This window comes from Balaenoptera ricei, chromosome 11, assembly GCF_028023285.1.
Source record: "Balaenoptera ricei isolate mBalRic1 chromosome 11, mBalRic1.hap2, whole genome shotgun sequence".
Lineage (NCBI taxonomy): Eukaryota > Metazoa > Chordata > Mammalia > Artiodactyla > Balaenopteridae > Balaenoptera > Balaenoptera ricei.
Genome location: NC_082649.1, coordinates 58,388,590 through 58,415,581, shown reverse-complemented (window position 1 = coordinate 58,415,581; position 26,992 = coordinate 58,388,590). Strand labels below are relative to the sequence as shown.

Sequence of the window (26,992 nt, the reverse complement as noted above, 5' to 3'; positions counted from 1 at the left end):
AAAGAATACATACAAATGGCCAACAGACACATGAAAAGATGCTCAACATCACTAATTATCACACCAGTCAGAATGGCCATCATCAAAAAGTCAACAAATAATAAACATTAGAGAGGGTGTGGAGAAAAGGGAATCCTCCTACTGTTGGTGGGAATGTAAATTGGTGCAGCCACTATGAAGAACAGTATGGAGGGTCCTTAAAAAACTAAAAACAGAGCTACCATATGATCCAGCAATCCCACTCCTGGGCATCTATCAGGGAAAACTCTAATTGGAAAAAATATGTGAAGCCCCAACGTTCACAGCAGCATTATTTACAATAGCCAAGACATGGAAACAACCCAAGTGCCCATCAGCAGATGACTGGCTTAAGAAGATATGGTATATATACAACAGAATATATATTTTTAAAAATATCTTTTGGCCACGCCACATGGCATATGGGATCTTATTCCCCAACCAAGGATTGAACCCATGCACAACTGCATTGGAAGCCGAGAGTCTTAACCACTGGACCCAGGTAAGTCCCTATACAACGGCGTATTAGCCATAAAAAAGAATGAAATGTTGCCATTTGCAGCAACATGGATGGACATAGAAAGTGGTATACTTAGTGAAGTAAGTCAGAGAAAGATAAATATCATATGATATCATTTATATGAGGAATCTAAAAATACAAATGAATCTATATACAAAACAGAAACAGACTTGCAGACATAGAAAACAAACTAATGGTTACTGGCGGGGGTGGTGGTGGCAAATTAGGAGTATGGGATTAGATACAAACTACTTACTATACATAAAATAGATAAGCAACAAGGATTTACAGTGTAGCACAGGGAATTATATTCAATATCTTGTAATAATTTATGATGGAATATAATCTAAAAAAAAAACTGAATCATTTTGCTGTACATCTGAAGCTAACACAATATTGTAAATCAACAATATTTCAATTTAAAGAAAAATTTTTTAAGTATTTGTTTTATCAATGGCTGAGTAAATGAATGAGGTCCCTAAAACTAGCATAGTTTGATAGGCATTTGTTAAATAGTCAAAAATGGAGCCAATGTAGCTCCAATACCAATAACACACGTACCTCATGGTTTTCTGCACTAAACCTATGACGCCCAATAATTTCAGGGGTGATCTCCATTACATCAAAATAAAAACCTGAAACAAGACCAGGAAGAGATTAGCTGTCAGTGGTCAAAAACAAAAGATCAGCTTCTCAATAGCCTTAGAAAAAAGCAGGGTGAAATGACCCTATATCCCTGTTCCCCGGGACCCCCTATCCCCTGGAGACCTGTGAATATTCTCAGGTCCTTCTCTCCAGCAGGACGGAGGGCAACTGGAAAGGCCTAGGCTAGCTTTTCGTGGAGACAGCTCTTCCTGCTCTCATGTGGCCGCCCAGGCCAGGAGACAGCTAGCTGTCCAACTAACTCTAAAATACCAGCATGGGTTTGACTAAGGGAGGCACATCCCCTCCCTGCACAAAAGGCCTGCCCCAGTGCTGGGCACTTTTCCTAACAAGACCTCGTGTCTGGGGCAGAAAGCTGCATGTGGGCATGCAACAGGGCAGAGCAGGCACTGTGGCTGCCATCTCTGATGCTGTCACCAGGGGCTTCGAGGGGCACAGAAGATGCAGCTCTGGCCTGATCTGCCACTCCCACCTCACTCAGATCATGGGGTCTCACGCTAGTTTTAAGGCCCATGGAGCAGAAGTGCAGACAGTCTGGGCTCCCCTTGGCTTCTCCCTGGCCCTGCCCCTCCCCGCAGCAGCTGCTGCCCCTTCACAGACCCAGGCATCCCCAGACAGCCTACCCAGGTTTCCGCTGTTCCCCATCTCTGTGGACTGCAGCGCCTTAGAGAACTCGCTCCAGGAACTGGAAGCCAACTCATCACGGATCTTCTCTCTCATGAGGGAGCCGTTTTTAAAGCTGCAGAAGTGCACACAACCCTGAGGGAGGGACCTGGTGCTTGCTGACTGGACCCACGGGCTTTGGTGAAGAGTCCCAGGTAGAGGGGCTGCAGGTCAGGCTGGACCACAATCCCAGCCAGTGCACAGCAGGGATCTGAGGTTCCTCCTCAGGTATCAGACCCAGCGCATGTCCCTGGGAGTCACCAGGAAATGCACTTGTTGTGGGCTCTGTTTACAGGGGAGGTTGCCACAAAGGAGCCCCAGGGAGAGACATAGCTGTGGTTTCAGCACGTTGTACCACCTGGACAAGGGGCAGGGCTGGCCAGATTTACTAGACCTACATATTCTCCAGTGGTTCTTGGAGCTTCAAGGCTAAAAACCCTCCCTTAGTAGCTTCCAGCAGGTCCCCAAATGCCTGTTTGGAGGGTGCAGAACAGTCCCCTTCCATGAGAACTGTCAGGAAGCAGGATGTCCTTGCTACCATTGGTTGAAGGTCCACCATGTGCCAGACATAGCATAACAACACTATCAAGTAAACCTCTTATTCTCCGCATTTTATGAGCAGTGTGGCTCAGACATGCTACGGGATCTGCCTCAGGCCACACAGGATACAGGTGTTGGGGATGGGATCTGTATCTGGGTTTGGGGGAGACTTCAGGTCCTGGGTGCTTCCCCACCCAGCTCTGCTGTCAGCAAGACCCAGTGAGTCCCTGGGGTCTCAGCTACCCCGAGAGCCTGCGCAGTGGAACGACCTGGGGGGCTCCACATGGTGCTAGACCTGCCCACACCTCCTCCTCGCCACCCAACCTACCAAAGGAGGGCCATGTAGTGCTGGGGGTCAACCGGGTTGCAGAAGATGTGGCCTTCCAGGGTGGGCGTCGGCTCCTGCAGCCAGAGAAATAGGGTGTCGCTGGTGCCCAGGCTGACCTGGAGAGAGACGGGCAGAGGTGAGGCAGCTCCACGCACCCTGACCCTCATTGCTTCACTCCTCAGGCTGCAGACCTCGGATTAAACGCCACCTCCTCAGAGAAACCTCTGCTGACTCTCCCACACCAAAGTCCAAAGTCAGCTCCCCAGATTCAGGCTCCCATGGATCCTGTGGGCCGATTTTCTAGAACTTACTACAACTACCTCTAACTCGTGGTTCGGGTGACAACGGGTTTCCCACTAGAAGCAGGAGGGTCTGGGTTACGTCTTCACCGCCTAGGGAGCTCACAGTGCTCTAGCCCGAGGTCTGACCCTTCTGCCACTGTGCTCACCACGACTGGCCACTGTCAAGGCAGGCAGGGGACTTGTCTGCTCAGCAAAGGCAAATGACCTTCTAAGAGAGGACCTGTGGGCAGGTCCTGGGGCCTGGGTCTCCCTATCCCCTCCCTCAGCTGCCTTTTGACCCTGGAAGCCCCTCTGATAGGCAGCAAAGATGGTGCTGAGACCCCAGCACCCTCGTCCCCTGGGGCAGAAAGCTGACCCTGCCTGAGGGAGTGAGTGGTCACCTTACCGCAATGTCACCTTCCTCCAGCCTCATGCCTGCCAGCGACGCTGAGAATGGGAGGGGAGCCTGTGGTTAGCAGGGGGTCACATGAGAGCCACAGAGCAAACCAGTCACCCCCACCCCGCCAGATGGGAGCGCAGCCCCCATCTCCCACCCCAGTCCACAAGCTAAGGGGGCGCAGGAACAGGGTGAGCCAAGGGCTCAGGACGCCCCAAGGGCTAAAGGGTGGAGTCTCTGTGGTCAGGGCCTCTGATTTGGACTCAGAAACCTCATCTAAAGGGGTCCAAACTCCCCACCCACTGTTAGGCACTCCCAGGAGTGCAGAGGACCAAGGGGGCAAGTCAAGGCACCAGGATACACACGGCGGAGAAAGACAAAGGCGAGGCCGGAGTGAGGGGCTTTCCCCCACCTCAGTGGTATGGAAAGGGTCAAGGTCATGTTGACCGTCCCCTTTATGTGAGGCCCATGGCAGTGAAGTTTATCTGCCTTGCTCACTGATACACCCTGGAACTGAAAGAAGGTCTGCCATGTAGCAGCAGGCTTAAACATTGAGTGAATGAATGAATGCAGGAGAAATGTGGGCAGGAACAGGTGTACTCAAACACTGCTGCAGAGGTACGATCAGCAGAGTGTCAGAGCCCTGGACTCAGGAATCCTACCTCCGAGAGCTTATCCTATAGGCCACAGGGGTCCCCAGCCCCCTACAGGTCCGCACAGCAGGAGGTGAGCGGCAGGCAAGCGAGCGGAGCTTCATCTGCCCGCTCCCCATTGCTCGCGTTACCACCTGATCCATCCCCCCCAACCCCCCACCCCCGTCCGTGGAAAAACTGTCTTCCATGAAACTGGGCCCCGGTGCCAAAAGGGCTGGTGACCACTGCTATAGGGACAAGGGACAAGATAACGTTCGCATGGCCTCAACGGTAGAAGCCACGCCTACCTCCATCTCCCAGCTCCATCTGAGGGACACTGGCAAAGTAAATGCCGGAACAATGGAAACCTAAACAACCACTAATGATGCTGCACAAAAATATTGCCTTGGTTGGTTAAAATAAACTGTTTATTTATGGGCATAGGAAAAGAAGGTTGGAAGGAAAGCCCTCAAAATTTTAACTTTGGCTATCTCTGGGTTAAGAGATTACAGATGTTTTTTTTTACATCCTTCCTTTGGTTTGTCGGTACTTAAAATTTTTTTCTGCAGTGAAGAGGTATCCCTTGTGTATAAGAAAAAAAAGCATAAGACTAATGCATTACTTAAGGCAGCAGCAAAGTGAAGGTCAGACTTCGGGAGGGACCGGCTGAGGGCTACCTGCCTGGTACCTCCAGCATTCAGCCTGAAACCGCAGTCCAAAAGGACAGTTTAGGAAGCTGCTTCTTTGTTGTTCCCTCTGAAACATGCCCAGAAGCTCATGCTTCTGTGGTTCAAAAGCAGGCCCATTATTCTCCCTGACATTCTTCCAGTTGATAGAGTAGGTGTAAGAATATACATTTTTCTAACCAGACTCACAGACTTAGGAAACAAACTTACGGTTACCAAAGGACAAAGGTGGGGGTGGGGGGGAGGGAAATACTGGGAGGTTGGGATTAATACAGACACACTAATATATACAAAGCAATCAGCAAGGACCTACTGTCTAGCACAGAGAACTCTACTCAGTACTCTGTAATAACCTATATGAGAAAACCATCTGAAAAAGAATAGATATATGTATATGTATAACTAAATCACTTTGCTGGACACCTGAAAGTAACACAACATTGTACATCAACAATGCTCCAATATAAAAAAACAATACATTTGTTTCTAACGAGACTTGATGAAGTAACTTTCATTTTGAAAGGCAAACAAACATGGCCCACAAAGCACAGAACTGTCCTGAATCGGCGGCGCTTGTGCACCATCTGTTCCTTTCTGAGGGTGACTCAGCTTTTAGGGCAGACAGGAACTGGGGCCTGGCATCGTCCAGGAGCCGGGGCACCAGAACGTGCCCACCACGGGCCGGAGCTGCCTCTCAAATCAGGCGCCCAGGGGAGAGCGACAGGCTTCAAGCCTTGCTCCTGCAGGAATGTGGCCACTGTCTACCAGCCTCTATCTCACCTCACCTCAGACCAGGAACACGAGGGTCCCTTCTCCAAAACCTGCTCTGAGTCTGGGTTTGTGCCTTGACAACAGGGCTCCGTGTGAAGTTCTACAGAACCTGCGCAGGGACAGGGAGGCCCTCGTCTGGCTCCTGGGGGTTCCCTGCAGATGCCAGAGGGGGGGCCACCCCAGAAGGGAGGGGGCACGGCCAGGACACTGATGCGACCACAGGGGTGGCGGGGACATCCTCGCTGTGCCCTCAGCTCCAAAGCAGACAGGCCCAAAGCAGACCTAGGAGCACCACGAGTGTTACTCGTAGTGGTGGCAGAAATAATAGTAACGGTGACTTAAATGTTTTTTCCTGGGCACAAAAATACACATAGATACTGCAGGAAATACGGCATATAAAATCATCATTATGATGATGAATGAATTTTAACAAGACCTTCAGCTCCATTTCTAGGCACACAGCTCCACTGCTAGGCACGTGTGCCTCTCTCTTTTTATTTTATTTTTGCTGTCCACATCCTCATCTGTACAACCAGTAGGAGGTAAGCACAGGGAGGCTCACGGGTGTGGAAACCAGGAGAAGGGCTGAAGTCAGACCCCGGCCTCCACCAAACCCTTTCATATGTACCTGAGACTCACTTCCTTAGAGAAGGAATGGCTGCTCAGGATGGCAACTTGGGGTAGACTTGCCAGATAAAATATAAGACGCTCAGTCACACTTCAAGTTCAGAGAAACAACATGTGGGACACACTTACACTGAAAAATCATTTGTTACCTGAAATTCAAACATTGCCTGGGACACACTCATTCTACCTAATCATTTGTCCTTCCTCTGAACTCAAGTTTAACTGGGTGTCCTGTATTTGTCTTTGCTCTATCCAGCAACCCTGATTTGGTGGCCCGTTAGGAAAAGGGCTGCAGAGGTGGGGTGAGGGGCAGCATTCTGGTGGTACTCATTGTGGCCACTGGGCCTTTCTTTAGAGACCTGTCAGCCCCTCCAGGGGGGGCCTCAGGAACCCCCAGAGGAGAAGAGAAGGACGAAGAGGAGACAAGGGGCTTGGATGAAGTCATACCTATAGGTCAAATGATGGGGCAGAGACTCAAAGCTGGGTCCCAGAGGAAGGGTTGGGGGAACTGAGATGTTTAGCTTGGAAGAGAAAAGGCAGGTGTGCAGAATCCCACCCTTGGGCGTGTTGAAACTGGAGGAGAATTTGGACTGCTGCTAATTCTGAGGCTGAGGGTCTGGCACTCTGGCAGCAGCCACCAGGGCCAGGCAGGCGTGTAAATAGGCTGTATTTATTCTGCCCTTGAATTTGTCTTTTCATCACTTTTCTTCATTTTTACTGTTTGTCTTTTCCCAAACTGATAATGTTGTAAATATTTGTTTTAAGTTAGAAATTTAATAAAAATTAATGGTTGTTGTTAAAAAAAAAAAAAAAGAAAAGAAAAGGCAGGTGAGGGAGGGTGGGCACTGTCTTCCTCAATCGCTGATCAGGTTTCACCTGGAGGTGAGGCACTCAGTGGCTCTTGTGGGCGGAGTCAGAGCCAAGGTGGGGCAGGTACAAGGCATGAGAGTTCATACCAGCAGGCGGGCGGGCACCAAGGGAGGGAGGGCCCGCCAAGGACAGGCTTCCCCAAGAAGCCCCAAGAAGCCGGCTGGCATTCTCCAATGTCTCACAAGGACCAAGGCGGGCTACTGGGAGGGTGAAATCCCATGAGGTACTCACCTGGGTTGTCCCCAGTGAAGGCCACCACTTTGCATCCTGGAGGAAACCCATAGCGCTGGACGAAGTAGGAAGAAATGGCCCCCTGAGGAGAGAAGGCAAGCACGCTCTCCTGAGGCAAACCCCACCTGCTCGACACAACTGTCCACACCTCGGGCCACAGGAAGGCCACAGGCCTGGGTGGGGCCTACAGTCACATCACACCTGGGACGTCCCTCCTGTTCACAAAACACCAGAGGAGCCCAGCACAGGGCTGCAACCACGCACGTGAGGTCATCCCACTGCCTTGAAGCCCACTTAATTTTGAGATTCAAGGCAACTAGAACAGACCAGTTCCGATTGTGGACTTGCTTTGTAAGCTCCAAATTATGGATGTAGCATTAAAAATAAAGAAATAACAGGAGGAAATCATTAAGCAAACTCATAGAAGTAGATAATGCCTTGCACACATGCTCTATCAGTCAGATTAAGAGTAATTGGACACGTTTGGGCAGAGGTCAACGTTCTAAAGAAAATAAAGCAAGGAAAGGCAGTGTGGAGGAGGTGCTTCCACCAGGAACCACAGCTCTCAGGGCCCCTCCAAGACCGCCTGTGGGATCAGAGGGCAGGGATAACTTCTGGACAGACCTACAGTCTTTAGAGAGCACAGTTATGAAAAGAAAGCATTTTTCCCCCTTTCCCTGTCTTGGTTCCAAAAGTGTAAAATAAATGATGGGATTTCCTGGTGTCTGGGAAGAACATTTTACTCCATCCAGCCAATTTTCAGATTTACATCAGAATAAAGCCATCTCCTGGGAGATAATTGTCTTGGCCTCCATTGCCTCAGAAAACAGAGCCTGAGTCAGGGCTTGTGCAGGTGGCTTATTTGGGGAAGTAACCCCAGGAAATGAGAAGGGGACAGGGAAGAATGAAACAGGGAAGGGGGGAAAGCCCACCCCAGGGTCCTCTGTGGAGCTGGTCATGGCTGTGAGCTGCGTCTGAGGAGCTGCATGAAACGCACGGGGGGGCTGTCCATCTGGGGGTGGAACAGGGAGCAGCTCTCCGTAGCTCCCCACCAGCGAAGGGCACACGTGGGGTGCTAACTCCTTGAGCCTCCAGGCTGGCAGAGCACAACTGTGGAGTCCCAGATGGCTCCGGGCAGAAGTGAGGGAAATGAGATGCAGCTCACGCAGGGTTCTGCTAGGTGACACCTGCGTGAAGCCACAACAGCTGGCAAAAAAGTAGGCTGGGAGGATGCAAGGTGGGAAGCGTCTGCTACACTGTATCTCCAAATATTTTCCTGCAGAAAAGGAGAGAAAGCCATTTGGGCACCACCTTCAGAAAAAGAGATGACAGAAAACATGGATTTTGCTTGTTTCCCCCCATCACGTGGGTACCTATGTTACAAATGAAAGTACACTTTTCACAATCAGTTCTTTTCCATCCCTCAAGCTGCTGGTGTCTGCACGGGCTACCTCTTGGAGGCATGTGTTCCTGGCATAAGGCAAACAAAGTCAGCTGCCGTGGACAAAACACCGCTCTCCATCTCACTTGAAACTAAAAGCCGTGTGTGGAATACCAGTCCCAGAGGCTTGGCTGTTTTCTGTTAGCCCTTCCTTTTTCTTTCTGCTGTGCATCAGCCTGCCTGGGTCCTGAACTGTCTGCTTCTACAGGGCAGGACACCCTTAATTTAAGCTCTGTGCGCTGGCCTCACGGCACCCTCTGGATGATGACGATTTGGCTTTGAGATTCTGCTCATGGTGGCAAAGGCTGTTTTCAGCAGGTCACTGTTCATCTCAGAAAGTGCTTCTGCGGTTGGGACTCCCAACGTGAGGACTGAGGCACTCGTGATAGCCTGGTTCTCCTGGTGGCCCACCCCTCCCAGCTCTGTGACTCTCCCCGGGACTCAGGGGCCCTGGTCCTTCCTTTGCAGCCAACGCTCTGCACCACCCCGGGGTTCTGCTTGTTCTGGCTGTGGGGCACATGCTCCCCGCCAAAGGGCCGAGTGCAGGGCCCAACCAAGAACTTAGCCGGCCAACTAGGGGAAACCAGGGCGTGGACAGCCAGTGCCTATTCCAAATGTGGGTGCCACACTGATGGTTAAAGGGTTTTTGTTTTTAATAAATTTATTTATTTATTTTTGGCTGCACTGGGTCTTTGTTGCTGCACACGGGCTTTCTCTAATTGCGGCGAGTGAGGGCTACTCTTTGTTGCAGTGCATGGGCTTCTCGTTGTGGTGGCTTCTCTTGTTACAGAGCACAGGCTCTAGGAGTGCGGGCTTCAGTAGTTGTGGCAGGTGGGCTCAGGAGTTGTGGCGCACAGGCTCTAGAGCACAGGCTCAGTAGTTGTGGTGCACGGGCTTAGTTGCTCTGCGGCATGTGGGATCTCTGGGACCAGGGCTCAAGCCCGTGTCCCCCGCATTGGCAGTTGGATTCTTAACCACTGCACCACCAAGGAAGTCCCTGGTTAAAGCTTTTTAATTGAATTGTTTGGTTTTTTCCTGTTAAGTTGTATGAGTTCTTTATATATGTATTGGATATTAACCCTTTATCAGATATATAGTTTGCAAATATCTTCTCTCATTTGATAGGTTGACTTTTCACTTTGTTGACCGTTTCCTTTGCTGCGTAGAAGCTTTTTACTTTGATGTAGTTATTGCACCTGAGTACAAGACACTGATACAGACATTTCGCTCTGAATCACGTCAAATACTTATCTTGTACTAGACAAAGTCACATGTGTGTGTGCCCGTGTGTAAATGGATGGGTGTGTGTGTGTGTGTGTATACTACACAGCTTCCCAGTAGCTGCCAGCTCTCCAGTGAGCCGCGTCACTGGGCAGGGAACCTACCACAACCGAGCATGACGGCACCGGCAGGCCGAGCTTCTCCTCTAAGTGAGGTGCACAGGCACCAAGGCAAGCCTGCGACCAGACTTTGTCCTGGATCCGCAACAAATTCATTCCAGAACCTAAGGAAGGAAGGAAACAAGAAAGAGAAATCTTAAAAAAGGACCTTTTGTAAAAATGCACAAATCTGGCCGAGAGTGGATCATTCTTACAGCAAACGTATATCTGGAGCTCTTTCCCGATGGAATGTATACAATGTGCCTAGGTAACTCGAACCAGAGAGCCAGAGGCCAGCAGGGCCCTTAGAAACACATGCCTCCGCCCCCCCAAACATTCCTCACGGGCTTAAATGCCACAGTTAGCCTGGAAATCCGCTGTTCTAAGACCTGGCTGGGGGAGGGGAGCTCCCACCAACGTCACCTAGGATGGCTCTGCGTGTCCCCTGGGGTTCAAGGCTAGAGGCAGCCCTGGCACTGATGTGGGTCAGCTCCCAGGGACTTCCCAATCACATCTAACTCTTCGAGGAAAAAGCTCTCAGACGCCTCTAAACTTCTTCACGCTCGTTACTAAGATCAGCTAAGTCTTCCCTACAACGATCTACTTCTCCCAAGGTTCTCCTGAGGATGCGGAGGGGGGAGAACCCAGAGCTCAGGTGGACAGCCCTCCTCCTCCTCTGTGGGCCCAGGTGGAGGCAGGCAGGTGGGTTGGATGCTGCTAGAGCCCCGTGCCCATGTGAGATGGTCAGACCGCTGGTAAATTGAGAGGTGACTTCTGGACAGTGAGGGGAGCGGGTGGAGGCCCAGCTGAGGGTGAAGCTCAGGAATGTCTAGAGCAACAATGTAACCTTCCCCAGCAGCACTTAGCAGCCGGCTGGGGTGAGTGTGGAGGACACAGGTGGATACAGGCTCTTCCATGCGTAGGGCTCTGCTGGTCTGAGCTCCAAGGAGCTGGGTTCCTGTGTGGGACGAAGCTTTTCTTCTCCAGATTGTGAGCGAAGCTTCGGGACCACTCCTTAGTCACCCTACTTGCCCTAAAACTAGACTAGCGTCTGGTGCACAACAGCACTCACACACTTCAGCTGAGCTCCCTGAGACGCGGAGCGACTCGAGGCTCTTCCGAGGCCACTCTCCCAGGCCTGGGCTCGTGCTCTGCATTCTCCTCCCTCCATGCTAGTCTCAGCCAAGAGCTCCTCCAGCAACCTCCTCCCAGCTCTCCTTCTTCACTAGCATCGTTTGCATTTATTTATTTGTTTGTTTGTTTATTTATCAGAGTATAGTTGCTTTACAATGTTGTGTTAGTTTCTACCGTTCAGCACAGTGAATCAGCTATACATATACACATAGCCCCTCTTTTTTGGATTTCCTTCTCATTTAGGTCACCACAGAGCACTGAGTAGAGTTCCCTGTGCTATACACAAGGTTCTCATTAGTTACGTTTTTTTTTTTTTTAATTAATTAAGTAATTATTTTTGGCTGCGTTGGGTCTTCGTTGCTGCACGCGGGCTTTCTCTAGTTGCGGCGAGCGGGGGCTACTCTTTGTTGCGGTGCGCAGGCTTCTCATTGTGGTGGCTTCTCTTGTTGTGGAGCACGGGCTCTAGGCATGAGGGCTTCAGTAGTTGTGGCTCACGGGCTCTAGAGCGCAGGCTCAGTAGTTGTGGCGCACGGGCCTAGTTGCTCCGCGGCATGTGGGATCTTCCTGGACCAGGGCTCAAACCCGTGTCCCCTGCATTGGCAGGCAGATTCTTAACCACTGCGCCACCAGGGAAGCCCAGTTATCTGTTTTATACATAGTATCTGCATTTATTTTTGCTAGGGTTTTGATTCCAGAAGCTCACCACTCTCATGAGTTCCCCAAATGTGGACAAAAACTTCAGTAAGTAACTCCCTGTGGGAGCCAGGCTCCAAGATGATCCCTCTCATCCCCTAGTGTTCACACCGTTTGAGGTCCCCTCTCCCTGTTCCCATAGGTCTGTGTGACCAGGGAAAGGGATGTACATCACTCCCAAGATCATGTGAAAGACTCTGCAGCTTCTGCTTGGCCGCTGTCTCCTCTCACCCCTCGCTTGGGGTGAATCCACCTCCCATATGGCGGAGGGGCTCACGTGGCAAGGGACTGAGGCCTCTGGCCCACAGTCATGTGTGTGGCCTGGAAGTGGATCCTCCAGCCCCAGTCAAACCTTTAAGCGACCGCAGTGCTGGCGGCCAGCTTGACTGCCACCTCCTAAGAGACCCTAGGCCAGAACCATCCAGTGAAGCCACTCTCTGATTACTGACCTTCAGAAACTCTCTGAGATAATAAACATTTTATGACCCTCAGCTGCTAAGCGCTGGGGCCATTTGTTACACCGCAAAAGATAATACACTCCCTTCTTGGCAACAGACGGTAGGGCTGGAAGACTGGCACCCACCCGGGTGCACGGGGCTCACGCTGCCCGCACGCCCGCTAAACAGACCCACACCATGGACTCCGAAGACTTACCGTCACTGTAGTCAATAGGAGAGTGAGACCCAAGGAACAGAGAAGCAGCAAAACTACTGACCAAGGAAATTCTCTGCAGAAGAGAGAAACACAGCGAGATTTATGACTCACTTCCATAAACAACTGACTACTTCTGACACACACACAACAGGACAAGAGTTTTAAACTGGGGAGGGAAGTAGAAATTTTGAGCAAGATGCCCCAGCAATGTGAGGGACTGCGTATCCCTCAGTCCTTCAGAACATTTTGAGTGGCTGGAACACCAAGAAGTGACTCCTTAGGAAAGCCCCTTGCTCTCCAGTGCCTGACAAGCCATAAAACTGTCAAGTTCAAAATGGAAAAAAAAAAAAGGGAGTTCCCTGGTGGGAAGGATTCCGGGTTTTCACTGCCGGGAGTCTGGGTTCGATCCCTGGTCAGGGAACTAAGATCCTGCAAGCTACGAGGCATGGCCAAAAATAAAAACCAACAACAAACAAACCAACTACAAAACCTTATAAAAAAGCCACGCTTAGGGAAGCAGGTTTTCACCCAGAATCCATATGCCGGGGAGTGTGGTGCCCTGATTTCCCTCCTCCATGTCTGTGGTCTTTATATCTAGTCACAGAGGAAGTGGGATGCGTGGCCACAGGATTCAGAAACAACAAACACAGTCTCAGGGGTTCAGAATGAGAAGTGAAAGCCGGCCCCTTAGAAGCCAGAGGCGCCAAACATGAGCGGGAGGAATTGATAATGGATTCTAAATGTCACCCTGAGAGTCTCTGCTTCCACATGGGAATCACGGGCCCTTGGACCAGGGGAGAGAATGCCATCACCTCCTGTCCCCAGTTGGGCCACCTTTGTTCCACACATAGAATTCAGAGAACTTTTATCACCCCCTCCACCCAAAACCTTCATTAACGGCTAACGCTGCAGAGTAACCTGGAACCTTGAATCATTAAATTAAAAACTGCATGTTAACGTTCAAGATTTAAAAGGCAATTTGGTTTAACACAAGCTGATCATTTTCTAATTACTTAGAGAGGACAATCACTAGCCAGGATGTTGAGCGGCTTCTCAGGCAGCATTAAGTGCTGGCTTTCAGCAACTGTGGATCAAGGAATGAACCTGGGTTCCTGGCTCTGGTTGAAGGGCCACAGCTGGAGACACTGGTCCAGCCTTACAAATTTCCTAAGAAAACAATGACCCCACACCAATCAAATGCAGGTAACCATCCTGCATTAACCACAGAAATTGAGTAGACAGAGCCTAAGGGCACCCAGATCTCCTACTCAGGTGGTCCCAGGAAGACATCAGTCCCCCTGCTCCCACCCTGACCCTGACCTCCACCCTTCTGGTCAGGAGAGCCCCAGAATTCTCTTTCCCACAATTCCGTTCTTTCCCGCCTCTTTGGAAAAAGCCTGACAATGAGAATAAAAGCAAATTGAATATATATCATTTTTAAGTCTGCTAATCAATGTTTTTAGCCCATGCACATGAGATTTATGCTAAGTTATAAAAGGAATTCAACTGTGACCTTCAATCAAAGAGGAATGTTTAGGCACTTCCCTGGCGGTCCAGGGTATTGGAAGACTTCGCCTTCCAATACAGGGGGTGCGGGTTCGATCCCTGGTTGGGGAGCTAAGATCCCACATGCCTCGCGGCCAAAAAACCAAAAACAGAAGCAATATTGTAACAAATTCAATAAAGACTTTAAAAATGGTCCACATCAAAAAAAAAAAAAAAAAAATCTTAAAAAAAAAAAAAGAGGAACGTTTAACCAACCTCTGTGTGTGAGTAGGCCTCGGGGTTCTGCTGGTAAAGCTTTGCAATTTGGTTTCCTGTAAATCGCTGGAAAAAGAGTGCAAATTCTTAAAAACCCAAATCCTACAGGGAATGATCAACTTCATAAAGTAAAGTTAGTGCAGCATGCTCTGAAGATTAGTTAGCATGAGAGCTTAAGAAGGCCTCAAATCTGGAAATGTTTGATGTCTGCCGAACATCCTTAGTAATAACCTCGCTCCTTACACAGGAGGGTGTCTGCTCTGACCAAGGGCACCCATGCAGGGGACTCAGGTATTCCCCACCCACATTCTTCTTCCTTAAGGCAACCCAAGTGGGGTTGGTCCTATCCCCCAAACCTCTGCTCCAGGGAGTATCGAATTACCCCAGCTGGGCCCATAGCAGCCACCCTAGGGGATGGGGTAGGACCATGGCTGAAGCCAGCAGGAAAGAGGCACTCTTATTTTTTTAACTTTCCCAGGAGCTGCACTAAGCATCTACAAGCACTGACTCCTCTCAGCTGCAAAACTACCCAAAATGTAAGTGCTATTTTCATCTCCAGGTTAAAGAGGCTGAAGCTGAGGTGCCACCGTCACCCCCACGCACAGCACAGCCGCGGTCACGCCTCAGCTCTGACCTGGGAGAGCTGGGGAGCAAGAGGAGGTCTGCCATGCTCGCTGAGCAGCACGCATGGCCTTGCTCAGCAGCAGGGGCCAGCGTGCCCGGTCCTGGCTCCACGGGGGCGCACCCACGCAGCCTCACGTGATCCCACAGGGACAGGTCACCAGCCGTGTCCTCCCAGACACCCAGGGAGAAGGCACCAGAGCCAGCAACCAGACCTTCCTCCTGGCCCAGCCCGTCCCCAGCCCGTGGCGGGCGCCGCCCACCTCATAGGCGCGGGACCCGGTGAGGCAGCTGAGAGCCTGGGCCCCACCCACGGTGGCCTCCAGCTGGCGGCACTGGGCTGTGGTGCTGGAGTCCATCCACACCGGGCAGTCACGGATGGAGAAACAGGCCTGGAAGGAAGGGGCAGAGGCACAGGCATGAGCTCCGCCCACTGACTCCGGGGGCCGCCCTGGCGCTGGCAGCCACGCCCATCACAGCAGCTGCGGACGCCTCTTCCCTGGATGTGACCTTGGAAGACCCATGGGCAAGCCCTTCATGTCCAAACCTCGGCCCGGCCTAGTGGGGTCCCTCCCCAGAAAGCTCAAGGTGGAAGGCGAGGACACCTGAGCACCACCGGCAACACCGGAGATGGGCGGTGAAGGGCCAGAGCGGCAGCAAAGGGCGGCTCGGCGGGGGGCCTGTGGAGCCTGGGAGAAAAGGAGACGCCAGAGCCTACCTTCCCAGCATCACCGGGACGCATCGCGTCCCAGGGGGAGATTCCTGCGGGGGGAACTCGCCAGAGTCCTGCTGGGCTGGAGGGGACCAGTGTGCTGTGGGCTGTTGGCACCTGAGCCTCTGTCCAGACAGCAGGGATGTCTGTGGCAGGCAGGCAGGGAAGACCACGCTCACAGGACTGCTGCCCAAGCCACCTTCCCACACCCCTGACAATGCACAAAAGCCCCAGGCTTCAGGGCCCACAGGATTCGGGGCCCTTCTCCCCACTACGGAAATTTCTCAGACTCCCACAGCACGGCCAGTTACCTGCAGCTGCTCATGCAACAGGAGGTCCGGTGACAAGCTTGTCAGCACCTGGCTGGCCCCAGCCTTCCAGTACACGCTTCCATGTTGCTGCCGAGGGAAAACCCAAGCCCACGTTCACGCGGCCACACACCTGTGTCAGCCTCCTGGAGACCCAGAAAGACCCCAGACCACACGCCAAAGAACTGGACTCGAAGCCTGCCCCGCCACCTGTAAGTCGCAGAGGTCATCACCTTTATGAGACTTGGTTTTCATTTCTATAATATGGGGAGGAACTCTGGCCTGTCCACCTCAAAACTTGTAGGAAGGGTCCAAGAAAGAACTATCGGTCTGGGTTTTGGTGGCTTTGTAAAACTGTATTTAAATATATTGCTCATAATATTACCTGACATTCACTCATTCATTCACTTACGCACTATTCATTCAACAAACACTGATGGATCACCTAGATCATGCCAGGCATGGGACAGAATGACTAGGGTAGTATTGTCGCTACTCTGCAGGATACTGGAGTTGAGTCAGGGAAAAGGACACAAACGGACAAAACCCTATTAAGTGCAGTGGCAGGGCTGTGGGAACACAGAGGAGGGGCATCTAGCCAGCTGGGGGTGCAGGTGGGTAGAAGTGGACGTGATAATTAGGAAAGGATCCCAGAGTTGAGGGTGGAGGTGCTCCACGCAGAGAGTAACCACAGCTGAGAGAGGCTGGCAGGTGCAGGGAAGGGGCCTGAGGCTGGGGCGGGGGGCAGTAGGGACTGGAGGGGGAGGTGACAGCCTGGGCCTTGACATCCATGCTCGGGAGGCTGGGGTTTATCTTGGGGTGGTGAGAACTCTGGATTGGCAGGGGAGTGACATGGCCAGGGCTGAACGTATGAAAGGGCTTGTGGGAGTCATGGAGAAGGTAGGTTGGAGGAAGGGAGGAGAAGCAGAGGCCCAGAGAAAAATGATGGGTACTAGGCCTGGGACAACAGAGGCGGAGTTGGAGAAGAGATGGCAGACTCAAGAGTCATGTACAAATCAGCAGCACGAGGGGACCCCCTGGATGTAGGGGTGGGAAGATGGAGGGGTCAGGAAGGACACCTGGGGTGTGGCCCCAGTAGAGAAGGAGAACTCCCCAAGAAAGGGCACCGGAGGAGGACATCGGGGGGAAGACAGTGTGCTCAGTCTGCGACATGATAAGTTTGGGGTATTCCTGGGACACCCGGCCAAGGGGGCGGAGGGGATGTCTGGGAGGGAGAGGGTGTCCAGGCCTGGGGTTCAGGTGACAGGTGTGGACATGATCACCAGGGACTCTGTTTAGTGTAACAAGGACACAATCAATACACTCCTGTTAGGTCAGGGGAAGAAGAGGCATCTTCAGAAGCATCAGCAAGTGCTCTCTAACAAGGATGTGAAGACACGCTAATCCAGCATGGAGCAAAGTGATTCGGAGGATAACACTGGACTTGAATCCTGACTCCCCCTCCTAGCAGCTATGTGACCTTGGGCAAGTGATATCACCACGTGGTGCCTCTGTTTCCCCATGTAAATGGCAATGATAATAAAAGCAGCTAAAACTTAAAGTTTTTTTGCCCTGTCCTATGTATTTAACATTCACATTGACCCTACGGCACATGAGAGTATGGAGGCACCAGCAAGCTGGATGACGTGCCCCAGGTTGCTGCTGGTAAAGGGCAGAGCTAGGGATCAAACCCAGAGCCCCTGCGCTAACCACTGCATGATACCACCTGGCACAATCGTTATGAGGGTTAAGTTCATGCACGTAAAATGCTCAGCACTGCACCTGCCATACACTAAGTGCTCCATGTTCTTTGTCACCATTATTACTAATATCTCTACTACTAAAACTGCTATCATTATTAGCATGATTTCTGACTTTGCTTTTACTTCCAAGAAACAGAAAAGCAATTTTGTGCCCTCAAACAGTCATAGTACATTCATGTCAAATGCTTCTTCTTCGCCTTAGAGGACCTCTATCCAGTGCCTCCTCACCCTGTGTCCTATTTTGTATAACGCTTAATTGTAAGAACTGTCTCAAATCCTTTTGCAAGGAGGCAAGTGATATATCCACCAAGGTGGAACAGCTATACGGATTTTCACTGCAACAAAATGTGCGCAGTGGCTTTCAAGAACAAGCACCTTCCCTCGAGGGAAGCTGTCACCTCAGCACGTGCACCACTGCCCAAGACAGACACCCTTATGCCATAGACGGAGGCTGCAGCAAACAAACCTGGCCCGCCCCAGACAAGGCGAGGACTTGAGAGAAGTCAAAGCCCGAAGCCTTCATCTTCTCCAAGATGATATCCAAAGCCTGAGAAGAAACACAGAATCCACTGTGACTGTCCTGAACCACGGAACCAGGCTAACACACAAGCCTTGACTTGGACTGTAAGTGCCTGCCCTTCCAGTGGAGGCAGAGAAGGAACTGATGACTCGGGATTTGGAAGCACTAGAATAAATACATCAATTAAACGAGTAGGCATCAAACAAATAAAAAAGTGAGCTATGTTAAAAATATTTTAAATAAACGGAATCAGAAACTAGCACTCCTCAAATTTTGCTTCTCCAATTGGTGACTTCCAGGCACGCAGGAAGAGCAAAAACAAGGTGGCTCAAATTTCGGTTTCTTTTATCTGCATTTTCAACCCACCATATTAGTGATATAACTTCACTGCAATGGAGAAGCAAAGAGCAAAGCAGAGGCTCCCATCAGAACAGGGCTCCAGGCCCAGACTCCTGTGTCCGGGAGTACAGGTTGGAGGGAGTAGGTAAAGATGGTGACCATCTGTCCCAACCCCCTATTTCTCCCTCCACCGTCTGGTTGGAACTGCCTTTCTGGCAAGACCCCATGTGTGGGATGGATGGTGCCACCCAGCAGAGCTTGACACTTCCCCGGGAATTAGATACGGATCCCAGGCTGTGTTTTCTTCAGGGAGAAGCCACTGGAGCTTTGGCTTGACCCTCCCACCCCCATCCTATGCCGGGAGGGCTCTTTCACAGCCCTGGCTGTGGCTGCCAACTTGGCCCTGCTTGCCAAACCTCAGGCAGGGAGTGGGGCAGAGCTGGGGAAGGGACTGGCAAAGCTAGAACAGGTCCAGTTCTGGGGGCCCCTCAGGAGTAGCAATTATCCTCGTCCCAACCCCAAGCTTGGCTCTCTACTCACTTGCCACCTCCCCAGGTTAAGGCCTTGGCCCATTCGAAGCCCCTGACATCCTCAGTGGGACCTCCAGACAGCGACTCTTGCTGGTTACCCCCACTGCCACTGCCCTGTGGTCCAGCTCAGCCCCCTGAAGTATTTCCCCGGCAGCCTGTGTGGCGGAAATTCATCCTTTACCCCCATCCCTCCAGTATGAGTCAGGGTCAGGCCGATAAAAAAGAAATCATCCTTGTTACATTAACAGAAAGAAGTTAGTACAGGGAATCGGTTAAACAGGTACTGGAGGACTGAAAAAGCTTTGGCCAGACACATTCAGTGCTGCCTCTGGCTGGCCTCTAGTTTCAGGGTCTCAGGTCCCCTGCGGCCCATGAGGCAGCCCTTGGCTCCTATCATACCTGCCTGTGCTGTCCACACACCCTGGCCCTGTGGCCCTGTGGGTCACCCGGATCTGGCAACAGGCATCTTCCTTTCTCGCTGGTCCTGAGTGGGCAGGCCTGGCTTGGGATGGATCCGAGCCTGACTGGGCAGGTCACAAGCCACCATTCTGACGGCCCCTGCCCCTGGAGTTAGAGTCTGGCGACTGAGTACTAAGAAAAGAGCCCAAGGGCCATGTTTGGATCTCAGGGTTCAAGGGTGGCCACAGGGCCTGAAACCAGAGTGTTTGGGAAACGTTTGCTCTGTGGCTTTTTTTTTTTTTTTAAAGGAGTTTTTCTGTTTTTTTAAAAAAATTAATTAATTTATTTATATTTTTGGCTGTGTTGGGTCTTCGTTTCTGTGCGAGGGCTTTCTCTAGTTGCGGCAAGCGGGGGCCACTCTTCATCGCGGTGTGCGGGCCTCTCACTATCGTGGCCTCTCTTGTTGCGGAGCACAGGCTCCAGACGCGCAGGCTCAGTAGTTGTGGCTCACGGGCCTAGTTGCTTCGCGGCATGTGGGATCTTCCCAGACCAGGGCCCGAACCCGTGTCCCCTGCATTGGCAGGCAGATTCTCAACCACTGCGCCACCAGGGAAGTCCTGCTCTGTGGCATTTTAAAGATGGTCCCTGGCAGGACTTTCCAGCTGCTCTGGCTTCAGAACCTGGAAGCCCTTTGCGAGTCCTCTCAGCTCAGGAGTACCGAGGCTGAGTCTGGCCCTAGGACCATGCAGATTCCACTGCCCCAGGAGGACCTCTCAACAGAGGCTCTCATGAGCTGCCACCTTTGGGCTCCCTAGCAAATCGCCAAGTCTGCTGGTAAGATGGGCTGGGACAGGAGAGGGACAGAAATCCCTGTACTTACCTGGACCCACATCAGGACTGGAGAAGTCACTGTCAGCCCATCCTCGTGAACATGAACTCCACCCTGAGTCCTACAAGCAGAAGACAGAATGTGGGATAGAGCCTCAGGCGGGGGCCCAGTGATGGCACATCCTGGATCCCTCCCACAGAAGGAGAAGCACCCTCCCACCCCCGCAGCCTTGTGTGGGAGCTCTAGATTGAACAGGGAAGATGCTGGGCAAGATGGAGAGAGAAGGCATGGAAATTGCCCGGTGTGGCCCAGAGGTGGCAATTCTCGGAAAGCACCAGCAAAAACAAGCCTTCTAAGTATAAGGGGTTCACCCTGCAAGGCAGTCACTTGGAGCAGTAGGCATGAAGGGACTGGAGAAATTTGGGGTTGGATTAGAAGCCCTTCCAAAGCCACTTCATAATCTTGGAGTGAGGAGGCCTTTTAAACGATGACTCAAAACCAAGAAGCAACAGAAAAAGAGATTGAGAAATTCAATGACATAAAAAACAAAAACTCAGGGCTTCCCTGGTGGTGCAGTGGTTGAGAATCTGCCTGCCAATGCAGGGGACACGGGTTCGAGCCTTGGTCTGGGAAGATCCCACATGCCGCGGAGCAACTGGGCCCAAGAGCCACAATTACTGAGCCTGTGCGTCTGGAGCCTGTGCTCCGCAAGAAGAGAGGCCGCGATAGTGAGAGGCCCGCGCACCACGATGAAGAGTGGCCCCCACTTGCCACAACTAGAGAAAGCCCTCGCACAGAAACGAAGACCCAACACAGCCATAAATAAATAAAATAAAAATTAAAAAAAAATCAAAAACAAAAACTCAAATATGGCAACAACAGCAATAACCCAAGCAGAAGAAAAGAAATAATTAAAATTAGAACACGAGTCAGTGAAAATGAAAAGAGAAAATCAATGAAACCAAAAGCTGATCCTTTGGAAAGATCAATAAAATTGATAAATCTCTAGCCAGGCTCATCAAGAGAAAAAAGAGAGAAGACACAAATTCCCAACATCAGAAACGATAGAAGGGTCATCACTACTGATCCTATAGGCATCAAAGGACAACAAAGGAATATTATGAACAACTCTATGGCCACAAACCTGATAGGTTAGATGAAATGGACCAGTTCCTTGAAAGACACAAACTACCAAAACTCTAACACGGGTGGCCTGCAGTAATATAAAATATGAAAGCAAGGGCTTCCCTGGTGGCGCAGTGGTTAAGAATCTGCCTGCCAATGTAGGGGACAAGGGTTCGAGCCCTGGTCTGGGAAGAACCCATGTGCTGTGGGGCAACTAAGCCCGTGTGCCACAACTACTGAGCCTGCACTCTAGAGTCCGCGAGCCACAACTACTGAGCCAACGTGCCACAACTACTGAAGCCCGCGTGCCTAGAGCCCGTGCTCCGCAACAAGAGAAGCCACCACAATGAGAAGCCCGCGCACCACAACAAAGAGTAGCCCCCGCTTGCCGCAACTAGAGAAAGTCCGTGTGCAGTAATGAAGACCCAATGCAGCCAAAAGTAAATAAATAAAATAAATTAAAAAAAAATATGAAAGCAAGGTGGCTTCCAACCTCAGCTCAAAGGAGACACATCAGCTGGGGGAGAAATAGATGGCAACACAAGGTGATGGGCAGTGAGAGGGAAAGGCCAGCAGAGAAGGCTTCAAGAAGGAAGTGACATCTAAAATAGACATGGAGGGAAACTTCTACCAGGACCTCTCTGAGACACCTCAAAATCAACAAATCCACAGCTGTTATGGACTGAATTGTGTCCCCCAAAATTCACAAGTTGAGGGACTTCCCTGGTGGTCCAGTGGTTAAGACTCCATGCTTCCACTGCTGGGTGCACAGGTTCGACCCCTCGTCGGGGAACTAAGATCCCACATGCCACACAGCGTGGCCAAAAAAAAAAGAAAATTTCTTGAACTGAATAAAAATGAAAATACAACATATCAACTTAAAAAAAAAGATTAGGACATAAATAACATAACTGGGAGACACCAGGGGTGCACTCACACAGAGAGACAACCATGTGAGAGGCAGCAAGAAGGCAGCCATCTGGAAACCAAGGAGAGAGACCTCAGAGGAAAACAACACTGCCAGCACCTTGAAATTGGACTTCCAGACTCCAGACCCATGAGAACATAAATGTCTGTTATTTAAACCACCCAGTCTGTGGTATTTTGTTCTGGCAGCCCTACCAAACTAATACAAAACCTAAACTCATGGTCTTTCTTCTGGAAACCAATTCTCTTTCATAGTCTACCATCCACCCTGAATGCCAGCCAGAAGCCTCACCTTCACATCTCACATTCAATTCTGTACCAAGACCTGTCAATTTTACCACCCAGCTCTCTCTCCTCCAGTCAACATCATTTCCCATCCAGATGATCTTGAAAAACCTCCTCAGTAGTTTTCCAACCTGTATTCTGGCCACATCCCACCTGCTTTCCCACTGCACCAGAGAGATCTTTTCAAAACACAAATAAAACCATGTCATACCTCCCCGGCCCCCCCATTCCTATGGCCCTTCAGTGGGTGACCATAGCTTTTAGGATAAAGACAAACTCTATTCCATGGCCTATATGGCCCAACCCAGCTTCCACCTCCCTCTCTGCTCCCCAGCCACTTGGTCTTCTTCAGTTCCATGAATGAGCAGTGTTCCTTGCCACAGGGCCTTTGCACATGCCACTCCTTCTGCCTGGAAAGCTCTCTACCTTCTATCACCTGGCCAACCCCACTCATTCAGATCTTGGCTTAAGCACTACTTCCTTAGGAACATTCCCTAAACTACTCTCACAAATCTAGGTCACATTCCTTTACAATATGCACTTGAAGAAGTGAGTTTCTTTCCTTCAATGGCCTTCTCTGAGTTTATAAACAAACATTCTTTTTTTATTTTTTCTTTAATCAGTCAGTCTTTGATTGATATCAATCCCCCCCACTCAATGGGAAGCTCTAGGAAAGCAAGGACAATGTCTCTTTTTCGTTCACCATCCCAGCACCCAGCACAGTGCTTGGTACAAAGTAAGTCTCAACTGATACCTACTATAAATATATGAAGCAATGAGTGGGATTGGAAAGGAATGCAGGAGCGTGCGTTCTAGGCATAGAAGAAAGATGCTGAGCGATTTATCAAGACAACCCCTCCTGCAGTTTGAGGAAACCAGAACAGTGTGGTTTATAAATGTAAAAGGTTGAAGGAGGGGGAGTTCCCTGGTGGTCCAGTGGTTAGGACTCACGCTTTCACCTGGGGTGCGGGGGGTGCCCAGGTTCAATCCCTGGTGGGGGAACTACAGTCCCACAAGCTGCACACGGTACAGCCAAAAAAAAAAAAAGCTTCAGGGAGGACCTCAAAACCAACCCCCAACGCACACATGCACACTAGGTACATACCCAAATTCTAGAAGGTCTCTGTCAAAAAGCACACTGTCCTCGTAGAAGACATTCAGCTCTGCATCAACAGCAACAACTTTTACCTGGAAGGCATTAAAAAAAAACAATGTATAGAATTTTCCTCAGCTTCTACACTGGTCCAGGGATATGAACATCACCAAGTGAAGCCCAGCCCCCTAGAAGTGGTTCAGTCTGGAGACCTCCTTGAGGCTGGGGGGGGGGGGCATCATTGTAACCATGGAAACAGAGGCCTCATCTGGGGACATATCCAAAGACTTAGTAAAATGGAGAAGCTGAGGCAGAAACACCCATGTAGCTCAGGGAATTTTTGCCCTCCAAACAGCCAAAGCCAAGCTCCTCTAGAGGTAGATGTTCACAGATGAGCTGGTTCCTGTGCCAGGCAAGGAGGTCTGAGAAAGTCCTAGAGGGGAAGGCATGGGAGGCAAGGTTTTGAGATGTCTCTTGGAGGTCCACGCCTGCAGAGATCTGAGAGGCAAGGCCCCTGGTCTGTTCCCACAGGCCATGGTCAAGGACCAGAGACACAAGCCCCAATGGAGCAGACCTCCAAACTCAAGGATGCAACTCCTTTCCTGGACAGATGGAGAAACTGAGGCCTAGCAGGACAACCTGACCTATCCAAGGTCCCACAGGACTTTGATCAGGGATTGGCCTTGCTCCCTTGACCCATCCGAGGAGGGGGATTTCACTGCAACTGTGTTGATTTCCCAAGTTCAGGAGGAGCCAGCCCCTTGGCACCCCAAACCCAGTTTGATGACAAATTTTGACCCTGCTTGCCTGTCTGACTGGCCCCGAGAGCAGCACAGCTGGGCACGTTGACCCGGGCACGCTGGTGCCAACCAGGGGCTGTCACAGGGCGGAACAAAGTTCAGGTGTACACTGTGCCCATTTCACTTAAAAAAAAAAAAAAAAAAAAAGCTTCTAGCGGTTATCTGGTTGCAGTTCACTGGCTCTGCCTGCGTGTCTACCCGTCTGTCTGGTCCTCTGTTTACAGTAGCTGAGCTCCTTCGGGTCCCTGTCAATCTGTGCCCATGACGGCGCGCGAGCCCTTCGGGTCCCCCCCCAGCCTTCCGGTTATTTCCCCGCCACGTGCCCTCAGGAGAGTGGGGGTGGGCGCCCTTTCTAGGAGTGCCGGGGTCCAGGCCGGGCGGAGGCGCCGGGTCCCCGGGAAGCCCGAGAGGGAGGCGCGCCGGCGGCGCGGCCCAGGGTTCCAGGCGCCCGGGTCCCCCGACAGCCCGCCCGGCGTCGCGGAAGAGGCGGCCCCGCCCGGCCGGCCCCGGGCCCGCGCCGATACCTGCTGCGTGCTGAAGTCCCAGCCCAGGCAGCAGCGGCGAGCGGCGTGCTCGGCCATGGCCGCGGAGGTTCCAGGAGGCTTGTCGCTCTGTCGGTCCTTCCCGCGGCCGGACTGCCGCCGCGCCCCAACGCTCGGATACGCCGGGGTCCGCCCCTCGCCCCGCCCGGCCGGACTCCGTGACCCGAGACCCCCGCGGCCTTGCGCTCTGGCGCCGCCTGCTGGTGAACAGGGCGGGGACGCCGTGGCTCGGCCGCCGCCTGCGCTTCGCACCTGGGCGACCTACGGGTGTCCCCTGCGCAGCCCTCTCCCTTCAATCCCGCCCCGCCCCGCTCCGCTTCCCATCCAAATGTGCTCCCTGCACAGGCCCGGCCCTAACGCTGCCTGCCTTCTCTCGGAGGACGCCTGGGCCAGAGGATTCAACCTTAAGCCGGCTTGTCCCTGTCTCTCTGGGGGCCCTGAGCCTGGGGACCTCCATGGCCGTCCCTCTCGGGTACTGGAGCAGCTGTCCATCATGGTGGTGAGTTACGGGGCACAGGGAAATGTGCCCTGGGGTTGGAGGCACGGGGCTCCAGCAGGCCCTGTCCTGACCCAGTAGATCTGAGTAGTTCCCCAGCTCTGACGTGTGCCGCATCCCACCTCTGTATTTAAAGTCGGAGCTCCTGAGCCACCTCACCCCCACTTCCCCCGGAGGGGGCTCCTTCGTTCATTCCTGCGGTCAGCTGGTATTCCAGGCACGGTGAAGGGGGATGAGAACAAAAAGCAGACTCACTCCTTTTCTTCCTGGAGCTGAGGACCCCTTCTCTTCCCCTCATTCCACCTAATGTGTCCCACAGAAGCCTTCCCAACACCCACCCAGGTGAAATGCTCCGCCCAGGAGCCCCCAGCCCAGCAGAGCCCCTGATGCAATGGTCTTACTACCCATATCTCTCTTGCTGAACTTGAGCTGCTAGGATCCCAGATCCTAGTCTTAGCCCAAGGTCCCAAAGTCAGTGGCACGGCTGGATGCAAAGCTAGTGAATTTGGGTGCAGAACTTACATGTTTAACCACTAAACAAGACAATTTGCTGGGCAGCCTTGTGAGAAGGCCCGTGGCAAAATATAAAAGTCTCTTGAAGTCTGAGGCAGCTGGCTGTTTCTCAAGCTGCCTCACAGGAAGACCTACTCTTGGTCAGGGGTGCCTTTCTCTATGGGTTGTGGCATCTCTACCCCATTCTGGTGACTGGTGACTCATCCTTTCTCTTGATGTAACAGCACTTTCACTGTGGCCACAAAGAAGACTAGAGGTCTGAGAGCCCATTTGCCTGCTTAAGGAGACTACACCCACGATCTGATCCTTTAGCAAGGAATAAGGATGGAAATCTTAATTCCAAGTTATCATAACGAGTCTCATACTGTCTTCCCTGTTGACGCCCTGAAAAGGCCCAGCCAGTAGTAGAGGGGTTTCAGGGAATCCTTGGGAAATGCTGCCATGGCCTGAGGCTGGTCTTTTTGCCTATCAGCTCTGACCTTGAACCTGGTTCCCTGCACCAGGGATTTGGGAACAAAGCAGAAACTGCCCTGGAGGTGTCCCTTCACCATGACCAGGTTGTCCACAGTGCCTAGCAAGGCTCCTTCCCTTATCAGGCCCTAAGGACGCCACAGCCTGAGGGCGAGGCAAACCCACAGGAGTCACGTGATCAGACTGGCGTATTAGAAAGGTCACTCAAGATGCTGTGTGTGGAGAATGGGGGCAAAAGGGAGGAAGGAAAAATGAGTGAGAATGTGGCTGCAGGAGGCCTGAGCTAGGGCTAACACCTCAGAGGTGCTGAGGATGGAGACTAGATGGATTCCAGAGATACTTAGGAAGCTCTGGGAACGTCGTCGACTGCGAGAGGGAGCAAAGGTAATGCTCAGGTTCCTGGCTTAGGTGACCTGGTTGGATAACCGCT

General features: G+C 51.7%; 1 protein-coding gene across 8 annotated transcripts in view; it reads right to left on the bottom strand.

Annotated features, from left to right (window-relative positions):
• The window catches only part of XYLB (xylulokinase), a 43,545-nt gene extending 18,363 nt beyond the window's left edge, over positions 1-25,182 (bottom strand). For 6 of the 8 annotated variants that reach the window (XR_009505579.1, XR_009505580.1, XM_059937579.1 and 3 more), the window contains exons 1-14: positions 25,065-25,182; positions 23,753-23,835; positions 20,362-20,431; positions 18,160-18,240; positions 15,934-16,020; positions 15,174-15,302; positions 14,290-14,355; positions 12,529-12,601; positions 10,054-10,172; positions 7,228-7,309; positions 3,420-3,460; positions 2,733-2,848; positions 1,825-1,940; positions 1,100-1,173 (exon numbers count right to left, since the gene is read on the bottom strand). Coding sequence is in view for 6 of the 8 variants with exons in the window: in XM_059937579.1 (XP_059793562.1) it covers positions 1,100-1,173; positions 1,825-1,940; positions 2,733-2,848; positions 3,420-3,460; positions 7,228-7,309; positions 10,054-10,172; positions 12,529-12,601; positions 14,290-14,355; positions 15,174-15,302; positions 15,934-16,020; positions 18,160-18,240; positions 20,362-20,431; positions 23,753-23,835; positions 25,065-25,121 (1,194 nt within the window). In the remaining 2 variants the exon portion in view is untranslated. Of the gene's footprint in view, positions 1-1,099; positions 1,174-1,824; positions 1,941-2,732; positions 2,849-3,419; positions 3,461-7,227; positions 7,310-10,053; positions 10,173-12,528; positions 12,602-14,289; positions 14,356-15,173; positions 15,303-15,628; positions 15,788-15,933; positions 16,021-18,159; positions 18,241-20,361; positions 20,432-23,752; positions 23,836-25,064 lie in introns of those variants that run through there. The other 2 variants (XM_059937580.1, XM_059937584.1) reach the window with 2 other exon arrangements.
• Positions 25,183-26,992: the final 1,810 nt, after the last annotated feature.